We start from the raw sequence: 26,424 nt of genomic DNA on the forward strand, positions 1-26,424 counted from the left end.
AGAAGAGTTGTGGTCTGCCCTTTGTGCTAGTCTGACCAGCAATTAACCTGAGAGTATGGCTCAATGCTGAGCCGTGTTTGATGTGCCCTTCAGAGGAGTCGAAGAGGAGTATGTTATGTAATTAGATGGAGCAAAGCAAGTTTAAAGCGACAAAAGCCTGACGCATTCATCAGGCTAACTGGAGCATCTGGAGCACAGTCTTATGAATTGTATTTCTAAAGCATTTCTGTGCAATTTCTTTGTTTATTCATGTGGGTTTCTACCATATTATGCTGCTGTCTTTCTCTGTGTACCACAAAATATTGCCAAGACCAAGGTATCACTTCAAGTTGTCCTTGCAGGCTGCAGACAAAAACAAACTAAATGCAAAACAAAAACAGACAAACAATGCAAGTAGTGTTGTCTGACTCACAGGCAAATGAGGGCCAGCTCTTCAAATTAATTGCTCAAACAAATTATTTTTTTAGTTAACTAAATCTACTGAAAATCTTTTTTGGCAAGTGTTTGTAGTTCTTTCTTCCACTAAAGTTGATAAGTACACAGTCTTGTACCTACCTAATTTTGTCAGATTTTCAAATAATTTTTTGCTTCATATCAGTTTGTAATGTTATGATTCACCTTGTAGCCAGATGGCTTGGTTCATGGCTTATAATTCTTTAACGAAGACTGTTTTGAAATCCCTATGGGAGAAATGAATGAAAAAAAAAATACTTCCAGAACCAACACCGCTGAAAAAGTGGGCGGGCACTGTTGCACTCTATTTCTGAGATGATTATACATGCAACGTAATGAGTTCACGTGACAATGCTACTCTTTGAAATGCTTGTGTAATACTGTCACATACAATTTTTCTTAACAAAAGATAGTAGGAAGTACACAGTATGTACTGCACAATGTGCACAGTAATCATTGAGCATGGCTAGTTCCTCTAAACAGCTTATTACTGGCATTCCCAGCCAAACTCACGCTAGCGCTTGAGTCAGAAGTCGATATGTCAGGCAAATCAAACAAACAGAACAATGTTTTGAAAGCATCACAGTGTCACAGTGTTGACACTCTTTAGGAGGTCAACCTCCTCATAGTTTACTTAGAGCTGGTCTAATGGCATATTAAGCTGGGATAGGAGACAATATTTTAACATACAGAATATTAGATGAATGAGATTGTGCTATTGATGTTAAGTCACTCAGCACTGAATTAAAAGACGTTGTGAAGTTTCCACTCGATTTTAGATATAATGCCATTTGGTTAACAACAATTACGTAACTATTGCAAAATGTCTTGTTTTTTAATGCTCTAGCACCATCGAGTTGTTCTACATTTACAAGTTATACTGGTTAATGATTGAGCCATCTGATGGCCCATCTGCATGCAAGATATTACTTTCTGTTTCTACTCCATACTCGCAGCTGCCCACGAAGGGTGTGTATGTGTGTACGTGTATATCGCTATGAGCTGACTAATACATGTGACATGGTTTACCGCCAGCCCTATTCACCCTTATTCCACGTCCCACAGCGAGGTCGCACTTCACACTACATATGGACTTCGTTAGCACATGAATCTGTGTGCACGTGTGTGTCTGATGTGTGTGATGTACAGACAGTTGCTCCTTAGGAAGCTCTGTCATGTGCAAAATTACTTCAGACTAGGGTCTGTAAATTCCGGTACCAATACCAGGAAAATTTCATGATTCTTGGTACCGATTTCGATACCAGAGCAAAAACTGTTAAATTAAGTGCTTTAAAAAATGTTGTCCCATTTTTGTCTCGCCCACTGCAATCATCACAGTTTCCGATTCAAACACGCATTTAAATACAGTTGTCAATCCAGAAATGTTGCAGCATGAAAACTAAACTTGTATTTAGATTGTGAATGGGTAATAAACAGAAAGCAAGAGAAGAGCCTCCCTTTATAATCACTAAGGCTGGCGATTTAAAAAGTTCTGCATGCCAGGCCAGTAGGTGGCGATGTCACTTTGTAAAGAAATACTGCGTGCCTATTGACTGAACAGATAATACGCATGCGCATGACATCACCATTTTCACAAATACGTGTTTTTGTAGTTTACATGGAGACGATAACGGTATTGTTTACAAAAACTTGCATTTTCAGGCCCCCATAATGCTGTTGTCATGTAAATGAATGGCCAAAACGCATAAAAAGTCTTCCATTTTAGTTGAAAACGGTGTCGTGTAAACGTCCCCTTACTGACTAGCACCTCTAATTGGCCGTTGCGTTCATATGCTCAACAAATATGTTTGTAATTGGCTACAATTCTACAATTGAATTTAGGCTTTCCTTCACATTTAAACATCAATCAGTGAACATGAACAAAAGCACAAGCGAGCCTACTTGATGTGCAAGAACAAAGCTCAAACGTGTCGCGTAACACGCGAGAATGAACCTCATTGGTTCTCGCATGTCAGTCAAACATTCTTGAGCTTCCGTTTACCACAACTGATGTGAGTTGATGATTATATGTGAATAAAAGGCTAAATTCAATCTGTTCATCATATAAAGCGATTGTGTTTGGACTAAACTGCTCAATTCATATGAATTAGTTTTACAATCTCTTTATGAACTTTTTGAAGCGGCAAAGTGGTAGTTGCCTAGCTGTCTATGGAGGGACTGAAATCGCTCAGATTTTATTAAAAATATCTTAATTTGTGTTCTGAAGATGAATGCAAGTCTTATGGATTTTCAAAATTTTATTAATTTATGACAGAATTTTTGGGTAAACTAACCCTTTAAATGCAGCCGAACATGCAGAAAAAACAGGATCAGGAAATGGTATCATACGCCCCTGTGACACTCTTGACTGTGACCCTTAAAATATCAGATAATTTGACCTTTTACTTATTATTAATGTTGCCAGAAACATGCTGACAACCATACAGAACACATTTGCATTGTGAAATCGACTTCTGCATGGGAAAATATACCTGTTTAGTTTGATAAATGATATCTGTACTGTGAGTGGCAGTGGGTTGATTGTTATGTGTGTGTGTGTGTGTGTGTGTGTGTGTGACACAGAGAAACCGGTGAATGCAGACCAGCAGGAGCGGACTCTTCTGAAGGGCGTGTTCAGCGTCAGGAAGGGAAAGACACAGCTTCATAAATGGGCCGAGCGGCAGGTCATCCTGTGTGGGACCTGTCTTATCGTGGCCTCTGTCAAGGACAGCCTGACCGGCAAGATGCACATCCTACCCCTGGTCGGGGGGAAGGTAGGGGTTCACAGACACCCACACACACACACCACAGGCTCCGAGAACAGATAACAGAGAGCAGATGCATCAACACAGCTGTGAATGAATGAGGATGAGGATGGGAGAGAGACACATGCCAATCAGACCTTTCTCTCAATCCTTTATTAAAGGGGTCATGAACTGCATTGTTTTATTCTTTTAGAATGTTTCCCGGGGTGCACTTATAATTTTAGTATGCTTTTTACATCAAAAATGGTCATAATTTAGAAATAAAAGGCATTTTTCCTTCCCTTATTTGAATGCTCTGTTTTAAGGGGTGTGTCTGCTGTGAGACTTGAGTGTAAACGCCCACTGCTGTGATTGGCTAACATCTTTGCATATGAAATAGAATATTATGAATAGTATTACTCGATCGAAAACTTTTAGCACATTTTACTATTACATCTCTCAAGGTTAACTAATCATGAAAAGTGTTGATTATAGCATTACATTTAGATCGTGGCACGAAAGGTTGCAGTGATGAACATTGTAGCCGATCACAGACATGGTGTTGAGCGCATGAAAGCAGTGATCTCGTCATTGCAACACTAATGAATGCTTTCATCGTCACTAACAGTGCAAACACGATGTAACTAAGAGATTTGTTGAATAAAATGGGAGTTTTGCCGCGAGTCCAGAACGTAGTCACTGATAATCTCGAGCTGTTTGATTGACAGCTCCATCGATTGTAAAGGGAACGTTCTTTGATCGCTTCTTTATATAATGTAATCACCATTTAAATAGCAGATTATTTTCATCCTACTAAGAGAAACAATGTAAAGTTGACTATTTGATTTACTGACACATAGACAAAGAACATCTGACTGTACATGAATCATTACATATCAGATCAGGCATTAGAATGAACTCAGTTACTTACATGTTGTTGTTGTTGTTGTATTACTGTCGAGTCCATATCGTAAAAGTCTATTTGCGCCGAAATGCGATTGATTTACCAAAGAATCCACAGTGAAATGTAAAGAATGCAAAGAAATAAAGCTCAACTGAGACATTCACATTGTTGAAAAATAGATAACCATATTCCTAGCATTAGGATCCTTTGAAAGGTAAAGCTATTTTTAGTCCTGTATTGCTCTTCTCTCCTCGCCATCTCACTAACCTTGCAGTGATGAAGTAGGTGTTGATTTCTTCTGCGGAGGAGGCGTTTCACCTATCTATGACATAGACAGGCCCATTCCAGGATCAGCTGCTCGCCTGGCCTGGTGTCAATAAAAGCTTTTATTGGACTAACAAGGGAGTTTTCAGTTCTGAAACTTACAGGATATACTTATAGTACGATGACCTCTTATATATCAAATTATATTTCTCAATTCATGACCCCTTTAAAGTCGGTGTGAAACAAAAGTTGCAATAGTCTTTTCTTCCCTGTTGTGATGTATATCTGAGTGAAATGGCTTCTCCAACAAGTAAAAATGTAGGGTGGGAGAATTTAAAAAAAAAAAACAATGTACACGTATAAATCGTTTATAATAAACACTGCAATACTCCATAAAAACAAGAATTGTCCATTTCACTGTGACTTTAAAGGAACATTCTGGGTTTTCAGCATCATGCATATGGACAGTATGTGTGGCATACTGTCGATTACCACAGACAATACTTTCAGCTTGCAGCCATTTCAGTTTCATTTACAGTAATACACTTCAAGTGGACATCTAGCAGTCGGGCTGCCCAGAGGGTTTAAAAGCAGAAATGTGTTTTTGTTATTCACTTGCATGAATTCTTCAGTCAAAATTAATGTTTGTTACTGTTGTTGTGAATTTCATAATCATCTTTTGGAAGGAAAACTGGTGTTATTCTTGTGCAAAAGAAGTGTGCTTATTGTACTGAATGTGCATTTGTAGTGTACTTCAAATCTTAAATTAATATTTTTTAAAAGAGCTGGACTTGATAATATAGTATTAATGAAACAAAAGGCCACTTAAGTGCACTCAAAGAGAGTATGCATTCATGACTGTTTCTTAACACAATCAAGTACACTTTTAAAAAGTGCACTTTGCAATAATGCCAAATTAAAAGTTTTACTTTAAAGTACATTTTAAATCATTGTTTTAATAATCACTTGTCATGCTTAAAGAAGTACACTTATTTTGATGTGTTAATTAACATATTAAAGCACATGTAAAGTACTAATTATAATTTGACCTGTTTGTTGTTCGATAATTACATTTAAAGTTTACTAATTTACTAAATTGCAACTTCATCATTACATACATATTCATATATGTGCCATACAAGAAATGACATTAAAGTATATTTTACTATTTTACTTCCATGTCTTGAATGCGGCACGCCCATCAAAACTGAGTGAAAACAGGATAGAAAATAGCTTATTAGTCCTAAATTAGAATGTAAAAAATCTTGATAACATTATAAGTGGACCTCAGAGAACATTATTTAAAAATGTTTTTTTTTCAATAGAAATGACAAAGTATATTTTAGTTTACCATAAATGCTTGTCAGTTCATTCTTAAGTACACTTTAAGCATATTTAAAAGACAATAGAAGTAATTATAAAATTAAATAAATATATGCTTAAAGATACATTCTTAAAGGCACAATATGTAAGATTTTTTAATTAAAATGGATTTTTTGGATTACAATCTTATGTATTTTGTTGACTTGTGTATTTACATTATCCCAGATGTTTCCAAGAATGTTTAAATCCAGAGCAATATTAACCAGGACATGGACCGTGTCCATGCGTTACCTTCGATTTCTCTATATTTTTTATTTTGTAGAAACCATGGAAACACCAAAGATGCTTTAATATGTTATGTTTTTTATTAGACAGGTGAGCAAATGCTTGAATACATTCATCGACAGAAAACTAATCATGTTATATAGCTCAAGACTAAGTTTGTTTAAATCTTGTTTTCTTGATTTACCATGAGTACCATGTTTAACCATGACTAATATCGATCTAGCTTAATGTAAATTTAAACTATGATACATTTTCATTTAATTGCAATTAACATGAAATTAAATGTCCAAAAGCATTACGTTCAGTTCACTCTTAAGTATATTCTTTTAAAGTGTATTATTTCCGTAATATCAGTGACAATAAATATTTAGGTTGAACTAACTGCTGGATTTAACCATATTTGGTTAAACTTTAGCCAAGGTTCATGTGTTTTTTTCAAAGCATATAGTGTCTTCATTACCAACAGAGTTGACATGCTCCTTTCTTGGCTCAGGTGGAAGAGGTGAAGAGGAGGCAACACTGTCTGATGTTCAGCTCCGCTGGTCCGCAGGCCCAGACCTACTACGTTAACTTTGACACGCTGGCCGACTACCAGCGCTGGCATCGGCAGGCTTCTAAAGTGAGTGAATGTGCTTTATCTAATCTAGACATGCATTAAGATTTCATTAGGAAACCCACAGTGATTCAACGGCGGATCAGAGTTTTCTCTTCCGTCACTTTTCCAATAAAAAACCCTCACAGATTGCACATGTTTGTGTTTTGAGTACGGAGGGACACACCGTAACCGCCGCCTGCAGTGAACAGCTTTGCTGAAACAGCTGTCTGTGTTTTCACTTGTGTTTTAAACACACACATTTATTGTCCTGGACTTGTATGTTTGTTTTGTGTTTCTATTTTGTTGGGCTTCTCTGCGCACTGTTAGTCCTCATTTGTCTTAATCACCTAATTAATTGGCATTCCAAACTCTGGTTGTGTCTCTGGAGTCTAATGAGGTCTGACCATCTCTGGAGAGCACAGCTAACTCTCCTACACCAGAAACTTCCTGAATAATGCAAAACGCGTTCTGAACAATTGTGTGCGAGGGTGATCCTGAGGTAAAGGGCTGTTTGAGGTGGCATGATAGATGAGAAACAGAGCATTTGTGTGTGTGTGTGTGTCTGCTTAATGTGCATTGCTACAGCCGCTGTGCTTTGGGGTCTGACTTGCTCAGTAATAAAAGAGCCTTTCAATCAAGTCCAAATCATTGTCCACTAAAACTAAAACTCCTACCAATTATTTTCATCAATTGAAGTAAAGCTGAAATAAAATATAAATATTAGATGGAAAATGTTGACTTGGCAACTAACTGATATTAAGTTGAAGTTTTTTATAATTTTTAAATTATTAAAAAAATAAATAAATAAAAGCTAAATAGAAATATATAAAAAGCTAATTCAAATAATAGTAAATAAATAATACTTAAATAACACTTAACCAAGTCAGACATCTAGGGGTCAGTGGCATTTTTAAAAATCATGTGCAAACCTTTAAAAAAAATAACAACAAAAGTTATGGTTTAATAACTTTGAAAATGTCAAGTGGTGTGACTGTTAAGTAAAACAGCAATAACAACCACAATTTTCTTTACCTTGAATACATTTCCAAAAGTAAAAATATTTTTTACAGATATCACGAAATTTTCTATGGAAGCTTGTTTCCACATGAAATAAAAAATAAAAAGGTAATTGCGACTTTTTTAATCTCACAATTCTGACTTTTTTTTCTTTTTTTTTTGCAATTGTGTGATTTAAAGTCAGAATTGCAAGTTATAAATTCAGAACTGTGAGAAATAAACACAATTGTGAGTTATAAAGTCAGAATTGCGAGTTATAAAGTCAGAATTGTATGATATAAAGTCAGAATTGCGAGTTATAAAGTCAGAATTGCGTGATATAAAGTCAGAATTGCGAGTTATAAAGTCAGAATTGCGTGATATAAAGTCAGAATTGCGTGATATAAAGTCAGAATTGCAAGTTTTAAAATTTAGAACTGTGAGAAATAAACAATTATGAGTTATAAAGTCAGAATTGTGAGATTTAAACTCGCAATTGCGTGTTATAAAGTCAGAATTGCAAGTTATGAATTCAGAACTATGAGAAATAAACACAATTGCGAGTTATAAAGTCAGAATTGCGAGTTATAAAGTCAGAATTGCAAGTTATGAATTCAGAACTATGAGAAATAAACACAATTGCGAGTTATAAAGTCAGAATTGCGAGTTATAAAATCAGAATTGCAAGTTATGAATTCAGAACTATGAGAAATAAACACAATTGCGAGTTATAAAGTCAGAATTGCGAGTTATAAAGTCAGAATTGCAAGTTATGAATTCAGAACTATGAGAAATAAACACAATTGCGAGTTATAAAGTCAGAATTGCGAGTTATAAAGTCAGAATTGCAAGTTATGAATTCAGAACTATGAGAAATAAACACAATTGCGAGTTATAAAGTCAGAATTGCGAGTTTTAAAATTCAGAACTGTGAGAAATAAACACAATTGCGAGTTATAAAGTCAGAATTGCAAGTTATGAATTCAGAACCATGAGAAATAAACACAATTGCGAGTTATAAAGTCAGAATTGCGAGTTTTAAAATTTAGAACTGTGAGAAATAAACAATTGCGAGTTATAAAGTCAAAATTTTGAGATTTAAACTTGCAATTGCGTGTTATAATGTCAAGTTGTGAGGAGGGAAAAGACTGACGTATTTTCTCAGAAATAATAATAATAATTAAAAAAAGATTATTCCAAACTACTGTCTTTTTCAGCCTCTTATTGAGTCTCTTACCTTTTTTCTTTTGATTAAATGACTAAATGCCCGACAACTAATTTTAGTTTAGAAATTGAATATATGTTCATCATAGAATACCTGTATTCTAAATGTCTGTATGAATTGCATTTTATTAATATGTTTTCAAATGAATTAATAGCTGTAGACAAAAATATGAGCATGACATCATTGACCCTTAGCATTAGTCCGTCCCACAGACTCCATCCATGTGAATTAACCAGCGCACTCAGATTTTGTTCCAGTGATGTAATGACAGTGTGCTTCATTTCACTGATCTGAGTTTGGCTCATGCTGCAGTGTCTGAATGATGTCACCGCTGAGCTCTTCAGCCATTCTCGAGGATTGTCTTTGCAGCTTTAAAATCTGATTGAATAATCCACACTTTAACGTAGATGGTAAAACGAGTTATATATTAATTGCTATATAGATTGGTGACTGTGAGCAGCCTACAGTTAATGTATTTCTTGCTGGAAAAAAAAAAAAAAAAAGCCTGACATATGAAGTAAAAGTCAGATTTTTTTATTTTTTTTATAGGAACAGTTTATTGAACCTTTAGACAATATATGTATATGTTTTAGTATATATTATATTAAAACATTAAACAGTCACAGGTGAAGCGAATATTGTTGATCATCTCTTAACAAGGCCACGTATTAAGATCTGGGTAGATTAGATGGTAAGCAAACAATCAGTTCTTGTAATCAATGTGTTGGATGCAGGAGAAATGGGCAGGAATAAAGATCTTGGCGACTTTTACAAGGGCCAAATTAGGGGCTTTCGCATCGGAGGAACCTTTTCATAGTTCCTAGAACTATTGGCTGAAGTTCCCGGATTTTGCCGTGTTCGCACCGCAGGAACGATTTTAGTTCTAGAAACTCCTTTTTGGGGGAACTACATTAGCTCCTACTTCAGAGTAGTGTCTAAACCAGCACTATAGGGACTATCAGTGATGTAAATGTACGTTGATTGGTCAAACGCATGTCAAACACCGGCACCCGGCATTTTAAAAAGCTGTGTAAACATATTTACTTCATGAACATGGAAAACAGTGATAACGACATTTACCTGTTGTCTGCAGGGTTGTTCTTTTCTCTGCCTCAATGATATGTAATACTGAAAGTTGTCATAAGCCCTATTCGGACGGGACTAGTTTCACAGGGGGACGTTAGAGAAATTTCTGTTTCACAGACATACTTTGAGATTTTAATCCCGTCCGAATCTGCCATGTCTGTCTTTTTCTCACACGACCTCTGTAAAAATTTCAGAGCAAATTACCTACTGTTTTTAGTCAAACTCGGCGGTCCTCAGAGAAATCTAATCCCGTCCGAATGCGAATGTCTGTGATTTCCGAAAATGTTTTTTCCAAAACGCTTTTTCTTGTGTGTTTTGGTCAACGTGAACTACCGTACAATCTCTCGCTATCGCGCAGGTATTCCAGTTTCTGCTTTTTGCGCACCGATAATGGATGTAGATGTGTTTGGTACACTGCGAAGAAATAAAAAAAATAAATCAACAAGAAGAGCCAAATCACGTAAACTGTTAAGACTGGCTACTGTAATATCAGTTTCAGGTAAGAGTACTTTCATTTCTGCACTTAATTACATAACGTGTAAATTATATAAGTTAACTTTTTATTCCAGTGGGTTTATTATAAGAACCCAGTTCTATTAAATCATGATGATAAATGTATGTTTAGTTCATATGACCATACGCAATCCACGCATTCTGAACACGTGATCTTCTGAAATGCCCACATGTAAAACACAGACACTCCTACCTCGGTAATAAACACGGAGATGTTAGTCCCGTCCAAATCCGTACATAAAATCACAGACGTAGGTTGATAAGAATTGGTACTCAAACGTCATTTGGAAAACTAGTCCCGTCCGAATAGGGCTATAGGAGATTTTACATTTCATCTCTGTTATCTCAAATCCCTCGACACACAACAAACACAGCTCCGATCTCGGTATCCTCCATCCACCATTTTTTAGCGTTTGTAAATGCCATGCTTAAAGACGCCGCTGTCGGCTGCTTCATAGTTCCTATTCCCGGTGCGAATGCAACCAGGAACATGGCCCGGGGGAGAAATTAGTTCCCGGGGAACTATCCTACTGGCTAGTTCCTATAACTGAGTTCCTAGAACTATTCAGTGCAAAAGCCCCTATTATTTTTGCACGGAAACTGGGTCAGAGTATCTCTGAAACGGCAAAACTTGTGGTCTGAGGAGTGACCAGGGTGTTGGCTCATTGATGCACTAGGACAATGTCTGGTCTGAACCAATAGAAGGTCTGCTGTGTCACACAAAATTTTAATGATGGAAACAGGAGGAATGTGTCACAACACACAGTGCATCACACCCTGCCTCGTATGGGGCTGCGAAGCCGAAGACCAATCACAGTGCTTATTACAATACCGTCGAAAGCACCTACAATACAGCATCGGAACTAGACCTTGAGCAGATTTTTGTTCTCTCATGGACAGCTGTGTAGGTGTTGCGCTGTTTACCTGGGGAAGTGATGGCACCAGGATGCACTGTGGATGACGGCAAGCCGTTGGAGGGAGTGTGATTGCTCTGGGCAGTGTTGTTCTGGGAAACACTGGGTCCAGCCATTCATGTGGGTGTAAATTTGACACATGCCACCTACCTAAATTTGGCCCATTGTTGCAGACCAGGTTAACCCCTTGACGACAATGGTGTTCCCTGGTGAACGTGGCCTCGTTAAGCAGGATAATGCACCCTTCAACACTGCACACATTGGACATCATTCATGCCCTCAAACTTTGGTAAATATATGAGTAAATTCGGAGTAATTTGTGCATAAAACAGACAAAAACTGTCCTTCGGATTCAGAAACGCTTCATAAACATCAGGGTTTTATAGTTAAACGTGTATGTTAATGAATTCCATTCATTATTAGGGCAAAAATTATTATCATCATTCGTAATTAGGGCGTGCTTTCGCGCTCATTCACAATTGGCGTAATCCCCGCCTATGAATTACAGCTATGCAAATTACATGTTCACAAACGCTCAGGAATCTTGCTGGACTCCCTTCTCATGATTGGCTCCAGTATTTTGCATAAATGCAAAAGAGACTAATAGACCATGTGGCTAACAATAAATATTCAATTAACGTGAGTCCATCAAAGTGCTTTTAGCCAGCTGAAAAAATGCCTGGTGCTCTTCTGAAAACAATGAGCTGGGGGCGCTAGAGAGCGCTTTGGAGGCACAGCATTTCCAGCTGAGGAGCTTTGGTTGCCCTGATTTGGAATATCCACTGCAATAATGTGTTACTAGTATCTCATTTTGGAGAATATTACTGAATATAAAAATGTAGTAACCAGCAATATTAAAAGATTAGTTCACTTTCAAATAAAAATTAGCTCAAGCTTTACTCACCTTCAAGCCATCCTAGGTGCATCCGAGCTTTATAATGGCAGTGATAGGGTTCAATGAGTATGAGCTGAAGAAAGTGTCTCCATCCACATCCATCCATCCATCATAAATATGTGCTCCGGGGGATTAATAAAGGCCTTCTGAAGTGAAGCGATGTGTTTGTGTAAAAAAAAATATCCATATTTAAACACGTGACGTGACGCCAGTTTACACTTTCTTCTTAACGAATATGGAAGGAGGTCTGGCGGAAACTAGATATTTTACTTCATAACTTGTTAAATATGGATTTATTTATTTTTTACACAAATGCATCGCTTTGCCTCAGAAGGCCTCCCCTGGAGCCGTGTGGAGCACATGTTTATGATGGATTGATGTGGATGGATGCACTTTCTTCAGCTCATATTCATTGATCCCTATCACTGCCATTATAAAGCTCGGATGTGTCAGGATGTTTATTAATATTTCTGCGATTGTGTTCATCAGAAATAAGAAAGTCATATACACCTAGGATGGCTTGAGGGTGTGTAAAGCTTGAGCTAACTTTTCATTTCAAAGTGAACTAATCCTTTAACTTCTCCATTGATGTTCAGCTTGTTGTACAATTAGGATGATTGGTTGGTGTTGTATTTGTCCCGCCCCTCCTCCACTGTGATTGGAAGGCTGGGTAAAAAGTGACAGTCACGAGAGCTGCGTTTTACCCAAAGTTGAACAGTTTTCATCTCTCAAAAAATGAGATTGGGCAAACAAACTTGTGAAAATTTACGTCAGAATGGCTTTACAAATGATTTACACAAATTTGTTCAGCTCATGTTTTATGAATGAGGCCCAAAGTTTAGGAATGGTTTGAGGAACATGATGAAGAGTTCAAGGTTTTGCCTGGCCTCTAAATTCCCCAGATCTCAATCCAGTTGAGCATCTGTGAGATGTGCTGAACCAACAAGTTCAGTCCACAGGTGGTTCCACCTCGCAACATACAGGATTTGAAGTTTGTATGTATCTATTTTTTTGAGTATTATATTTGATACATCAGGACTTTATGGCTCATATAATATGATATAGTGAGAATATGGAGTTCATAGTTGAGAAAGCAATTCAAGCAATGAACCATTCTAGCCAAAGGCTAATACATTGATATTCCTATGGTTAGGCTTTATGTCATGCCTAACCTTATTTTGATATTACCATTATAACATCATATGCATTTTATAGGCTGCAGCAGAATAGTGATCATGTTGATGAGGTGTGCATTTTCACAATATCATGTAGGTGGTGTCTCAGACTATAAGTCTGGTGGATTTATCCTGCTACAGTCTGGAGGAAGTTCCCGAGTATCTCTTCTACTGCCAGGACGTCACTCACCTCAACCTACGCCACAACTTCATGAGGCTGGACGGCCCTGGAGGACTCAGCAACTTCAACAGGTGAATTTACACGATTCAGCTTTAGATGCTCTTTACAGTTTTTATGATTACTAGAGTCTCTTACTGTGTTCATTGAGGTTCCACAATGGTTTGGCTGCTGTATGTAGATTGTTGACAGAAAAGCAGAGCTATAATTCCTGTTTTCCTGCTAGATGTACTTCAGAAAAAAACCTTTCTTGAATGCTCTTTACATAATCACAAACTTGTGCATAAATTTCGTCTGTTGTTTCCGTTGGGATGCGGTCTCTCGCTGCGCTGCCATGCACACAGAGAAGAGCTATTTATTCTGTACATGCACTTATGTCAATGACAGCCGCTTCTGTGCAAACACGAGCAATAAGAGCATCACTAAATGGGAACTTACAGGAGGGATGATGCTATCGCACGTTAATCATCAACTATGATTAGTGGTGTTTAAATCGGTATGGTTATCATTAGACGGGCCATTAGACACAGCAGACACGGCAGTAAATGGGCCACGTATATTTCTGTATGCCAAAGAAATGTTCTGGTCATATTTCACCCCAAAATCAAGAGAATTAAAAAAATAAGACTTACGTTTTTACGACGCTCAAAGTTCAATGCAAAGGGAGATATTTTCTTTTACAGAAATCGCTTTTTAAGGACTACAACGAGCTTCTTCCCGGGTTGGTGACAACAAAACCCCAAAATTTACATAAACCCCGCCCCCGAGAACACGCAACAAAGGGGGTGAGGACATGTTGGTCTGCTTTAGAGAAAAGGAAGAGTTGTTGTAGTATTGTGTTATTACCATGCCGTCATTTTACGCTGAACTGCTTCACAAACGAGGGTCAATTCTACTCTAGATTTGCACAAAAGATTAACATGACGGCACATGCTAGTCGACGAGTTCAATCAACTCCACAGCAACTACATAAATTTATCCACTAACCGTTCAGAAACGTCCAGTTTCATTCTAAAAGTTGTAACTTCTTCCTGAGTCTCTCCATCAGTGTCGACTCCGGTTTGAACAATGTAAGGCTGAACACCGGTACTGACAATCATCATTTTATCTGCGTGAGATTCTCCAGCTTTGTTGTTGTTGAGCAACCGAAGCGTGAGCTGTTAAAGCTCCGCCCTCTTCTGGAAAGTGTAACGGGAGCAGCAGCTCATTTGCATTTAAAGAGACACACAGAAAAACGGCATGTTTTTGCTCACACCCAAATAGGGGCAAATTTGACAAACTACAATAAATGATCTGTGGGGTATTTTGAGCTGAAACTTCACACATTCTGGGGACACCAGAGACTAATATTACATCTTGTAAAAGGGGCGTTATAGGTCCCTTTAAAAAAAAAGAAAAAAGACCCCCCCCCCCCCCCCATATCTTTAAGTATATTTTTTTATTTTTTTTTATAGCTTATCAAACCTTTAGACAACATATTAAAAGAAAGGTGCATATGTGTACTTCAGGTTTATGTAGACACCCAAACTGAGCAAAAATATGCGATTTAGTGCAGTTTTGGTGGAGGCATTTATATGGCCAAAAAAAACAAGATGAAATTTTGTAGTGTAAATTTAGATTTTATAACCGTATAACAGACTACTGACATAAAATGCTTATAAATATCAGTTGTCAATGTCTTAAAGGATTAGTTCACTTTCAAATAAAAATTTCCTGATAATTTACTCACCCCCATGTCATCCAGGATGTTTGTCTTTCTTTCTTCAGTCGAAAAGAAATTAAGATTTTTGATGAAAACATTCCAGGATTATTCTCCATATAGTGGACTTCAATGGCCTCCAGACGGTTGAAAGTCAAAATTAGTTTCAGTGCAGCTTCAAAGGGCTTTAAACTATACCAGACGAGGAATAAGGGTCTTATCTAGAGAAACCATCGCTCATTTTCTAAAAAATATAAATACAAATTTTATACGTTTTAACCATAAATGCTTATCTTGAACTAGCTCTCTTCTTCTTCTTCTTCTCTATTAGAATTCCAGCAGTGTAGACGCTGCTAAGTGTATTACTGCCCTCCACAGGTCAAAATTTGAACTAAATTGTCATATACAATATACTAGTGCAAGTATATAACAATTTAGTTCAGAACTTTGACCTGTGGAGGGCAGTAATACACTTAGCAGTGTCTACAGTGCCGGAATTCAAATAGAGAAGAAGAAGAGAGCTAGTTCAAGATGAGCATTTATGGTTAAAACATATATAGTATAAAGCAATGACACAGCCGACACAATGAAAGAAATTAATGACACAAAGAAATTAAGGTTTTTGATGAAAACATTCCAGGATTATTCTTCATATAGTGGACTTCAATGGCCTCCAAACAGTTGAAGGTCAAAATTACAGTTTCAGTGCAGCTTCAAATCGTTCTACACGATCCCAGATGAGGAATGAGGGTCTTATCTAGAGAAACCATCACTCATTTTCTAAAAAAATAAATAAATAAATAAATTATATAATATTATTTATTTATTTATTTATTTATTTATTATTTATTTACTCATTTTCTGAAAATGAGTGATGGTTTCTCTAGATAAGACCCTCATTCCTCATCTGGGATCGTGTAGAACGATTTGAAGCTGCACTGAAACTTTGTAATTGAGTAATTTTGACCTTCAACCATTTGGAGGCTCCATTGAAGTCCACTATAAGGAGAATAATCCTGGAATGTTTTCTTCAAAAACCTTAATTTCTTTTCGACTGAAGAAAGAAGGAAATGAACATCTTGGATGACATGGGGGTGAGTAAATTATCAGGAAATTTTAATTTGAAAGTGAACTAATCCTTTAAGATGGTATTTAAAAGCTTATGGTTTTATGATACAACAGGTTTTGATCATGTTGATAATTTAGAGGCCTTAGAAAATTTGTGTATCAAATATGGTACAGTAGGCCTTATAGGGCTAAACGTCTTATTTTTGGTGTTGATTTTGGGGTGAAATATTGCCTCATGAAAGAAGCATCTCTGCCATGTTACTACTTGAGAGAGCTTTCACACATGCTTGCTCCATTATGCCTCTCCTTTCTGGTCTTTTCTCCCTCTAGCTCCCCCCTCCATCCCTCTCTCTCTCTCTGTTCATCTCAGCTGTGACATATATTTAGTAACTGTGTGTGGTGGGTGGTGCAGGATGCGTAGGATGATGGTGGTGGTGGTGGGGTGATGTGTGTGTGTGTGTGTGTGTATGAGAGAGAGAGACAGAGAGAGGCGAGAGCTCAGCATATGTTCTGAGTCAGGCTGCCACCTCCACGGCTGTGTCATTGCTTTCCCTCCCATCCACATCATTCATGCCAGGCTCACTCTTAGCACATCAGACCACATATAGCTGCAGCCTCTGATATTAAGGTTTCATGCTATAGATATTTTTGTGTCGCTGCAAGATGCCTCGCTCAGGGGTGTTTGTCATGTCAGGCGGTTGCTCTGGGCTGGATGAGCGCTCTTTGGCAGTCATTCGTCCATGAAGAGCCCCGTCTGACATCGTCATTTGCCTGTGGTAACAAGGATACAAAGGCCATTGAGCCAGTTACCGGAAACAGGAGTGTGGGAAATTGGGCAGGAGAGACCAGGATGAGCATGCAATGATGTCATTTAGTTTGAAACGATACAATACGATACTACTTTATTAATCCCCAAAGGGAAATTAAGCTTTTACAGCAGCAATAACACACACACACACACACACACAAAAAACCCACCAATAAAACAATGAGCGAGTGGATATTTTATGAGATCAGGCTTACAGTTTTTGCCTGGAAGATGTACATTACCATTGAAAAGTTTGGAGTTGTTGTTTTTTTTGGTTTTTGTTTTTTTGAAGAGAGAAATTAATACTTTTTTTCAGCAAAGACACATTGAATTGATCAAAAGTGACAAAGACATTTATAATGTTATAAAAAGATTTCTAGTTCAATTTCAATTAAATGCTGTTCTTTTCAACTTTCTATTCTTCAAAGATTCCTGAGAAATGAATCACATTTTCCACAAAATTATTAAGCAGCACAACTGTTTTCAACATTGATAATAAAAAAGGGTTTGTAAGATTTTATGTTTTTGAAAGCAGTTTCTTGTGCTCAGACTGTAAAAAAAATCCCAGTAAAATTTACGGTAAAAAAACAGCAGCTGTGTTTGCCAGAACTTTACCGTAAAAAATACGGTAGCAATGTAAAAAAAAAAATCTGTTAAATTTACGGTAAAATAACATATTTCATTAACTGATATTAATGTTAATTTACCAACCTAATGAAGTACTAATATCTGTTTTGCACCTTTATAATACACTGACAATCACCAAACACAGTGGTGATAAGAGTCACATGATGAATCAAAGTTCATCACAAGCAGATTTCCCACAAGCTGAGAAGGACAACACTAACATATGCAAGGTGCACACAGTGTCATTCACACATACACTAAACACCATCATGGTAACACATGACATTTTAAAAATGCAACAAACATTAATTTAACAACATTAGGTGTAACATAAAACCCTAATGTACATAACTGATTAGAAAAAAATGAGAAAAACTAAGAAGAAACAATGTGAAGTGTCACGCAGGGAATTGTGGGAATGTCAATTTATGGTTTTTCACTGTAAATTTTACAATTAATTGTTATTTTCACTTCCAAAAACTGTGAATTTAACGGTATTTTACCGTAAAATTACATTAAATGTACTGTTAGATCTATTACAGTTATTCACCGTATATAGTACGGGAACTTTCTGTAAACCAATTAACAGTTTTTCACCGCAGCATTTTTACAGTCTTTTACTGTTAAAATCACGGTCATTTTTTACAGTGCACCAAGGCTGCATTTATTTGATAAAAAATACAGTAAAAACAGTAATATTGTGAAACATTATTACAATTTAAAATAGCTGTTTTCTATTAGATATATTTTAAAATGTAACTTATTCCTGATGCAAAGCTGAATTTTCAGCATCTTTACTCCAGTCTTCAGTGTCACATGATCCTTCAGAAATCAGTCTATATGCTGATTTGCTGCTCGAGAAACATTATGCTGCTTAATATATTTGAGGAAATTGTGATGTGCTTTTTCTTTAGTATTCTTTGATAAAGTTCAAAAGAACAGCATATATTTGAAATAAGAAATCTTTTGTAAGTGTCCTTGCTGAATAAAATGATTAATTTCTAACTGAATCTAAACTTTTGAATGGGAGTGTATATATTGTACCTTGTATGACTTGAACATATAATAATGCAGAGATAAATTTATATGGCAGATTACTTATTTATTTTTAATATTTATAGAAGGTGTTTGATGTTTGATGATTTTTCTTGTCCTTTTGTCTTGTCATGCCCACAAAATTCACTGAAAGTCTCCCCATGGGATAATAAAGATGACTACTAAAAGACTACAAAAGATGAATACCTAATTTTGTCTCCCAGCAGAGATATTGTCTACATTAGGATCAAAACTGTCGGACGTCTCCATTGCATGTCTCTTTAATTAATTTGTCTCCTTTACAGAAATGTACCATGGGAACCTTAGTTTCAGCTCAATACCGCATTATAAATAAATAAATTAACAATTCATATAGATATTTATTCAAATGAATTAACTATTATTAAATGAATAATTTTGCGAAGAATATACTTATTGAGATCTTGTATGTTTGTGTTGGCTGTATGGCTACCATGATGATTTTTCAGAATTGCTGGCCTTATATATTTAGAGAAACAGTTATGCAGGCCTTTTCTACTAAAGACTTGCTTGCCCTCTAAATGTATTTGTTGTAAGTCCATTATGCATAAGTGTTTCTCATGTCTCATGATAGAGTCATATCATCAGGAAATAACCTTGTCCATTAAGAGCACTGAATATTTCCGCAGATTTGCCCAGCTGAAGAGCTTAAACCTTTCTCACAATGGGCTGGGCGTATTCCCGGAGTCGGTGTGCGAGATCCTGACACTGACGGAGCTCTATCTGTCCTGCAACGGCCTCTGCGCCATCCCGGCCCGCGTCGACAACCTCCAGAGGTCAGCGCACAATTACACGACTCTACTGTGCACAACACACCATCTGCGCCCGCTCTTTTGGGTAGATTTTAACCAGCAAATAATACGGTTTGTTGCTGTTTTTGTAGCTGATCTAAAAGAGAAAATATGTGCTTGTCCTTTTTGTTGTTGCCAGAATGGTCCTCTCTATTTGTAATCAGCTCAACCTTTTGTAAGTGCACAAATGTGCCTTGTAGGTCATTTGAAAAACATCGCACAACATAATGAAGCGTGATTATGGGTAATAATCTAAATAATCCTTTGATTTGCATGATTGTGTTTAAAATATTCAGTGCTTTATAGCACCGCTGCTCCTGCAATTACAGTCAGTGTGGTACCAAAGAGCCTGTCATGCGAAGTTCTTTTTTTTTTTTTTTTCCCTAAATGAGCCAGTAAAATGCATGAAGTTCAGCCGTGCATATTACGCCACCAGATTAAATCAAGCATAAAAATCAGCCTAGTTTTACTGCTCTCTGCTCAGCTTATATGAGATGCTTTGAGCATGTAGGAGGCCTGCAGTGGAATCTTACTGGATAGTGCTGACCATATCTGTCAATATTTGTGTCCTGAAAATGATCAGCATCAGGATATTATATTATATTATATTATATTATATTATATTATATTATATTATATTATATTATATTGAATGCATGGCCTCTCATAGAATGTTGCTTTAATATATACCCTATATATATTATATTAACATTCATATATGTTCATTTATTAAAGAAACATTCAAAAATAGGCAAGCGTAAGGATTTGAGTGAGTTTGACAAGAACCAAATTGTGATGGCTAGATGACTGGGTCACAGCATCTCCGAAACTGCAGCTCTTGTGGGGTGTTCCCGGTCTGCAGTGGTCAGTATCTATCAAAAGTGCTCCAAGTGGTCAAAGTGACTGGGAACAGGGTGGAGACTCTGGATCTGTGCTGCCTGCTACAGTGGTGAACCGACGACAGGGTCATGGGCGGCCAAGGCTCATTGATGCACGTGGGGAGTGAAGGCTGGCCCGTGTGGTTCAATCCAACAGACGATCTAGTGTAGCTCAAATTGCTCAAGAAGTTAATGCTGGTTCTGATGGAAAGGTGTCAGAATACACAGTGCATCACAGTTTGTTGCGTATGGGGCTACATAGCCGCAGACCAGTCAGGGTGCCCATGCTGACCCCTGTCCACCGCCGAAAGAGCCAACAGTGGGCACGTGAGCATCAGAACTGGACCACGGAGCAGTGGAAGAAGGTGGCCTGGTCTGATGAATCGGTTACCTGGGGAACACATGGCACCAGGATGCACTATGGGAAGAAGGCAAGCCAGCGGAGGCAGTGTGGTGCTTTGGGCAATGTTCTGCTGGGAAACCTTGGGTCCTGCCATCCATGTGGATGTTACTTTGACACGTAGCACCTACCTAAGCATTGTTGCAGACCATGTACACCCTTTCATGGAAACGGTATTCCCTGGTGGCTGTGGCATCTTTCAGCAGGATAATGCTCCTGCCACAAAGCAAAAATGGTTCAGGAATGGTTTGAGGAGCACAACAACGAGTTTGAGGTGTTGACTTGGCTTCCAAATTCCCCAGATCTCAATCCAATCGAGCATCTGTGGGATTTGCTAAACAAACAAGTCCGATCCATGGAGGCTCCGCCTCGCAACTTACAGGACTTAAAGGATCTGCTGCTAACATCTTGGTGCAGATACCACAGCACACCTTCAGGAGTCTAGTGGAGTCCATGCCTTAACAGGTCAGGGCTTCTTTTGGCAGCAAAAGTGGGGCCAACGCAATATTAGGAAGGTGGTCATAATATTATGCCTGATCGGTGTATATAATGCATTCTGGTTAAGGGTGAAATGTTTTTAGGTATGATGCAAAGTAGAAATATGACTAAAAAAGACAGCAGTATTCAATAAATACCAGTAATTGCATTTATAAATGAAAACATGTATGCATTTTACAGTTAATAAAAAATGGTTTACATAAGAAATATAGTCATAGCATAACTGTAAGCATAACATGGCCAAACCTATTTGGAAAAAAGGTTAGGATCTGGGGCAAGGATAAAACAATTAAAAAGATGGTAAAACCAAGACATCTATGTTATAAAAATAAGTTGTTGATTTTTGTAAATCTTTATTTACTAATAGGCTGTTTACTATTAAAATACCCCCCTCCCTCCCCCAGAGCTGTAAATATTAACAAATAACAGTATTGACAAAAATGTGGAAACCAGCTTCTATAATATCATAGTAACCAGTATTGGGGCTTACTCTTCACAAGTTATGTAATCAGATTGCTTTTTCATGTAACAGGTAAAGTAACACTTTACTTTTTCAAAGTAATGCAAGTTACTTTTTCACATTTATTGACTGACAGCTCTCCTGTCCTCATGTTGAGAGAAATAAAGGTCAGAGGTGTTGTGTACGCTGTGTGAACATGATGGTTATTGTAGTTCTAGACTAAATGTTAACATGCACTTACTCATCTTACTTGCACAAAAACATTCAGTATTCCTCAAAATGAATAAAAACAGTGAAATGCAATCTCAGAATTTTATGCAAACATGTAATAATTAACTATATTAAATTACACAAATATACTTTATGTATTTAATCTCACTTTATTAACCACTGTCTTTGCTGCTGACCTTCAGTGATCTCATTCAACCATACTAATAAGCAAAAATGACTTAAGATTAGATTTAGAAATAAGAGTGTTGAATTTCCTTCTCCTGTATCCTACTGTACAGGCGTAAATATGCATTTCCTTCCGTTATTAAAAAACAAACAAGTAAGCCCAGCCCAGGTTAGAAAAAGAAACGCAAAAGTAATGTTTTTCATAAAAAGTAACTAAGTAGCACAATTAGTTACTTTTTTTTAGGGAGTAATGCAATATTGTAATGCACTACTTTTAAAAGTAACTTTCCCCAACACTGATAGTAATCGCTTTATCATTTCCCATATCTTAAAAGCGAGTCCGTTTGGCTGTGAATTCATAGACCATTATCTCTTTAGCTTACAGACACTGTGTTTGGATGGGAATCGCTTGGATTCTCTTCCAGAGGAGCTGGGCAGCCTCGTGCAGCTCTGCAGCTTGGGACTTTCCTTCAACGATTTTCCCCAGATCCCCAGCGTGGTGGAGCGGCTCTGTGCCCTGGACAAGCTGGCGATGGCTGGGAACAGGGTGGAGACTCTGGATCTGTGCTGCCTGCTACGAATGAGTCACATTAAGAGTATTGATTTACGGTGAGCTATTACAAACATCTTCCTCTTTCTCTCTCTCCATCTATCTATCTTTGTGCGTCATGCTGTCGGGCTCCTTCTGTTCCTCCTTTCTCTCTCTCTTCTGTCTGTCACCTGTCTGTATGATATTACTCTCAGCGCAGACTTTATGCATAATGCAGGATCAATATACAATAGTAATGTAATAAGATCACCTATCAGTAAATCACAGAGCTGACAGCAGCACAACTCTATTTGTTCTCGCAGGTGGCCCTGTCGCTAGTCTCATGCAGCCAGACTACGGCATTAAAATCTGGTCCTCTTTGTAGATTATTCTGGCAAAAAATGCCCATTTTGAAAGGATGAGACCATCTGTCTGACATGTAAAGCGTCCAGACACAGTTTGCTGTTTTTATATCATAGCACAATAATACATTGGTGCAAAAAAATATAAATAAATAAATAATGACCTGGCATTCTCTGATAACATTTGTACAAAAAAAAAAAACACTGATAAATTATGGAAAATGTGTATTTATAAACAGAATTTCTATCTGTTAGAAACTGATTCTGGCCAGAGATTTCTAGTTTACCTGCTATTACACTACTGTTCAAAAGTTTGGGGTAAGAAAGTATATTTTTTTATATATATATATATATATATATATATATATATATATATATATATATATATATATATATATATATATATATATATATATATATATATATATGAATTCAGTGATTTATTTTACCTTATTTTATCTACAAAAGCGTTATTGTATCAAACCTTGTAAACATAACTTATCATCATAAAATAAATCATAATCTGTGTACTTCCAGTTTCATAAAAGCAGCCAATCAGGTTGGAAATGTTGATTTTGGTCAGCGTTTGCTATTTTTGAGTGCAATATGCATCAGACGGTTTGTAAACGGACTGTGGGCGGTCTGTGGACTGACTGTCTGAGGTTTAGACTGCCCTGTCCCTAACAGAGTCACGATTGCTCTTCTCATAAAGTCATTTTTAAACAGCCTGTGGTTTCGATCACAGCTCACAGTCTGTGACTCACCTGAGAGAGAGAGAGAATGAGTGAAACAGACTGAGGTTTGAGGATTTTCAGGGTCCTGACTGCACCTGCTGTGGATTAGAAATCCAGCCAGGCTCTTAATGCAGAGCTGAGCTGTGGTGGGAACTCACGCGGGGTCTGAAACACTCCCTGGCTGAGGCTGAGGGAAAGAGGGAGGCGTCTGTCACCTGAACGAGCTTTTCTGCTGGATTATCCCATTGCTCTTGACACGAGTCACCACTCAGATTCCTCACATATTCACCGATCTCACGGGCAGAATGTGTGCAAACAGCAGATGTGAGTGGGAATTTGAATTCATGGGGGGCTGCGAGAAACAGAAAGGTTTAATGCCCTTATCATTTGGCTGTGATAGTCATTAGCGAACTGTGGCGTCTCTCGTAACGGGAAGCCGTTCGGTTAAGTTCTGTTTCAACAGATGGCAGGAGAAGCAGGGGAACGTAGATGAACCACTGTAAAGGTCATTTCTGGGTCTTTTTCTGTTCTGATCTGCATTTACAGACCCCGACAGAATGTCACCCAAGTGTCAATGCCATATGTATTTGTATATGCAATATCTTGAAGAATATGTAGTGCATTTGCTTATTTATAATGTACCATGTGTATGTATGTATGTATATACACATTTGCAACCTTTATTGTTTGGGAATGTATTGTAAATTATATCTAGCAAGTGTCTATACACACTTGCTGCTTATCTGTCGTGTTGGAATTACCCTTATTCTGTGTTTCTGATGTCTAAAAAGACTGATTTTTATGAAAGCTCTCACTTTATCTTCATGACTCAAATGAATCAGTGACTCATTTTTTTTAACTAGTTCATTTACGTGTGCCATTCCAACTGACCGATTTACTGCAACAGTATTTATTATAATTCAATTCAATATTTCGAAATTGAATCATATTATAATAACATTAAATAATATTTCAATTATTTGTGTTATTGCATATGCAGTGTAGCTCTTCTCTTTTTTTGGGTTGCACAAGTAAAATATACAGTACAAACATATTTTCTGAGCATAAAATGTAACTATTTATTATAAGATAAGGAAATTTTCTCAATTTTCATTGTCTTGGAGCTCTACTCTTTTCTCTGTTTTTATTTGTTCACCAACATATTTTTGCTGTTTAGATTCTTCACTTCTTTTTGCTGTTTGGATTCTTTGCAGCTGATATACGGCCTGTCTTTTGTGTGTAGGTTAAACGGCCTCCGCTGTGTTAAAAGTGAAACTCTGGAGCCTGTAAAACATCTCACCCAGCTAGACCTGAGAGACAACCGGTTGACCTCTGTAGACCTGAGCGCGGCCTGCAGTCTGGAGAACGCTGCAGTGTCAGCGAAACCAGCTGGGATCCCTCACGCTTAGCGGCTTCACTCTGCGCACACTCCACGCCAATAACAACCGTGAGTACAAATAGAAATATTTGATGCCAAAAAATTTACAGACGTTTTCATTTTATTATTTTCATAATTGCTATATTATTTTTCATAGGTCTAACCACAGTGAACATCTACCCTGTTCCCAACCAACTGACACATATGGACCTATCAAGGCAAGCATATGATGAATTGACATATTCATTCTGTACATACCGTATCCTAATCAGTTGCGACAGTTTCCATCAACAAGTAATTTTTTCTGTCCAGACTAAAAGCGAAAAATGCTGCACAAACTTAGCAACAACATTTTGGACCAGTGACATTTCACAAGTAACCAAAAAATGTCTTTTTGTTTATGGTTTCGGCTAGTTAATAAATGTTAATTGTAATTAAATACATGACACACAGCATTTTTACAAAATGAGCAATAGTACCAGTAATAATAATGTGTAATCACAAATATCTCTGTAAACTAATTATATGTTATTTATTCACTTGTTGTTTAGAAGTAAATCTCTGTACTAATGTTGTTATGGTAAACTAAATCTATTAAAAATTGAGTTACACTTTATTTTAACAGTGTAATTATACATTTAAGTACTGAGTAATATTAATGAACAACATGCACTTACTATAGGGTTAGATTTATGATTAGGGTTTGGTTTAGGGTTAGTTGCATGTAGTTATGCGTAACTTCCTGTTATTACCAGTGTTGGAGGTAACGCATTACAAGTAACGTGAGTTGCGTAATCAGATTACTTTTTTCAAGTAACTGGTAATGTATCGCATTACTTTAAATTCACAACAAAATATCCGAGTTAATTTTTCAAATAAATAATGCAAGTTATGCCAGACGTGGGTGCTGTAGAGACATGCACGACGGAGTATACAAAATAATCTTTATTCTAATTCACAAACTAAAACACAGGATATTGTTGGAGATTATAGTAAACACAACCACTAAACATTGACCACATCGAACCAAGGACTGAGGAAACTAAGGGATTAAATACATGGGGAGACATAATGATTGACAGGTGAACATATGTAACCAAGGGAACAAACTAGGGAACACAGGCAAACAGGGAAACCAAAACACCATGATAATAAAACAGAACATACACCTT

General features: G+C 37.2%; 1 protein-coding gene across 1 annotated transcript in view; it reads left to right on the top strand.

Annotated features, from left to right (window-relative positions):
* phlpp2 (PH domain and leucine rich repeat protein phosphatase 2) overlaps positions 1-26,424 on the top strand; it is a 93,341-nt gene that overhangs the window by 46,568 nt on the left and 20,349 nt on the right. The window contains 8 exon segments of the mRNA XM_048186065.1: positions 3,037-3,227; positions 6,467-6,592; positions 13,470-13,624; positions 19,456-19,602; positions 22,628-22,858; positions 25,118-25,241; positions 25,243-25,321; positions 25,410-25,470. Coding sequence (XP_048042022.1) covers positions 3,037-3,227; positions 6,467-6,592; positions 13,470-13,624; positions 19,456-19,602; positions 22,628-22,858; positions 25,118-25,241; positions 25,243-25,321; positions 25,410-25,470 — 1,114 coding nt within the window.

The sequence above is a fragment of the Megalobrama amblycephala genome, linkage group LG3 (assembly GCF_018812025.1).
Source record: "Megalobrama amblycephala isolate DHTTF-2021 linkage group LG3, ASM1881202v1, whole genome shotgun sequence".
NCBI classification, from domain to species: domain Eukaryota; kingdom Metazoa; phylum Chordata; class Actinopteri; order Cypriniformes; family Xenocyprididae; genus Megalobrama; species Megalobrama amblycephala.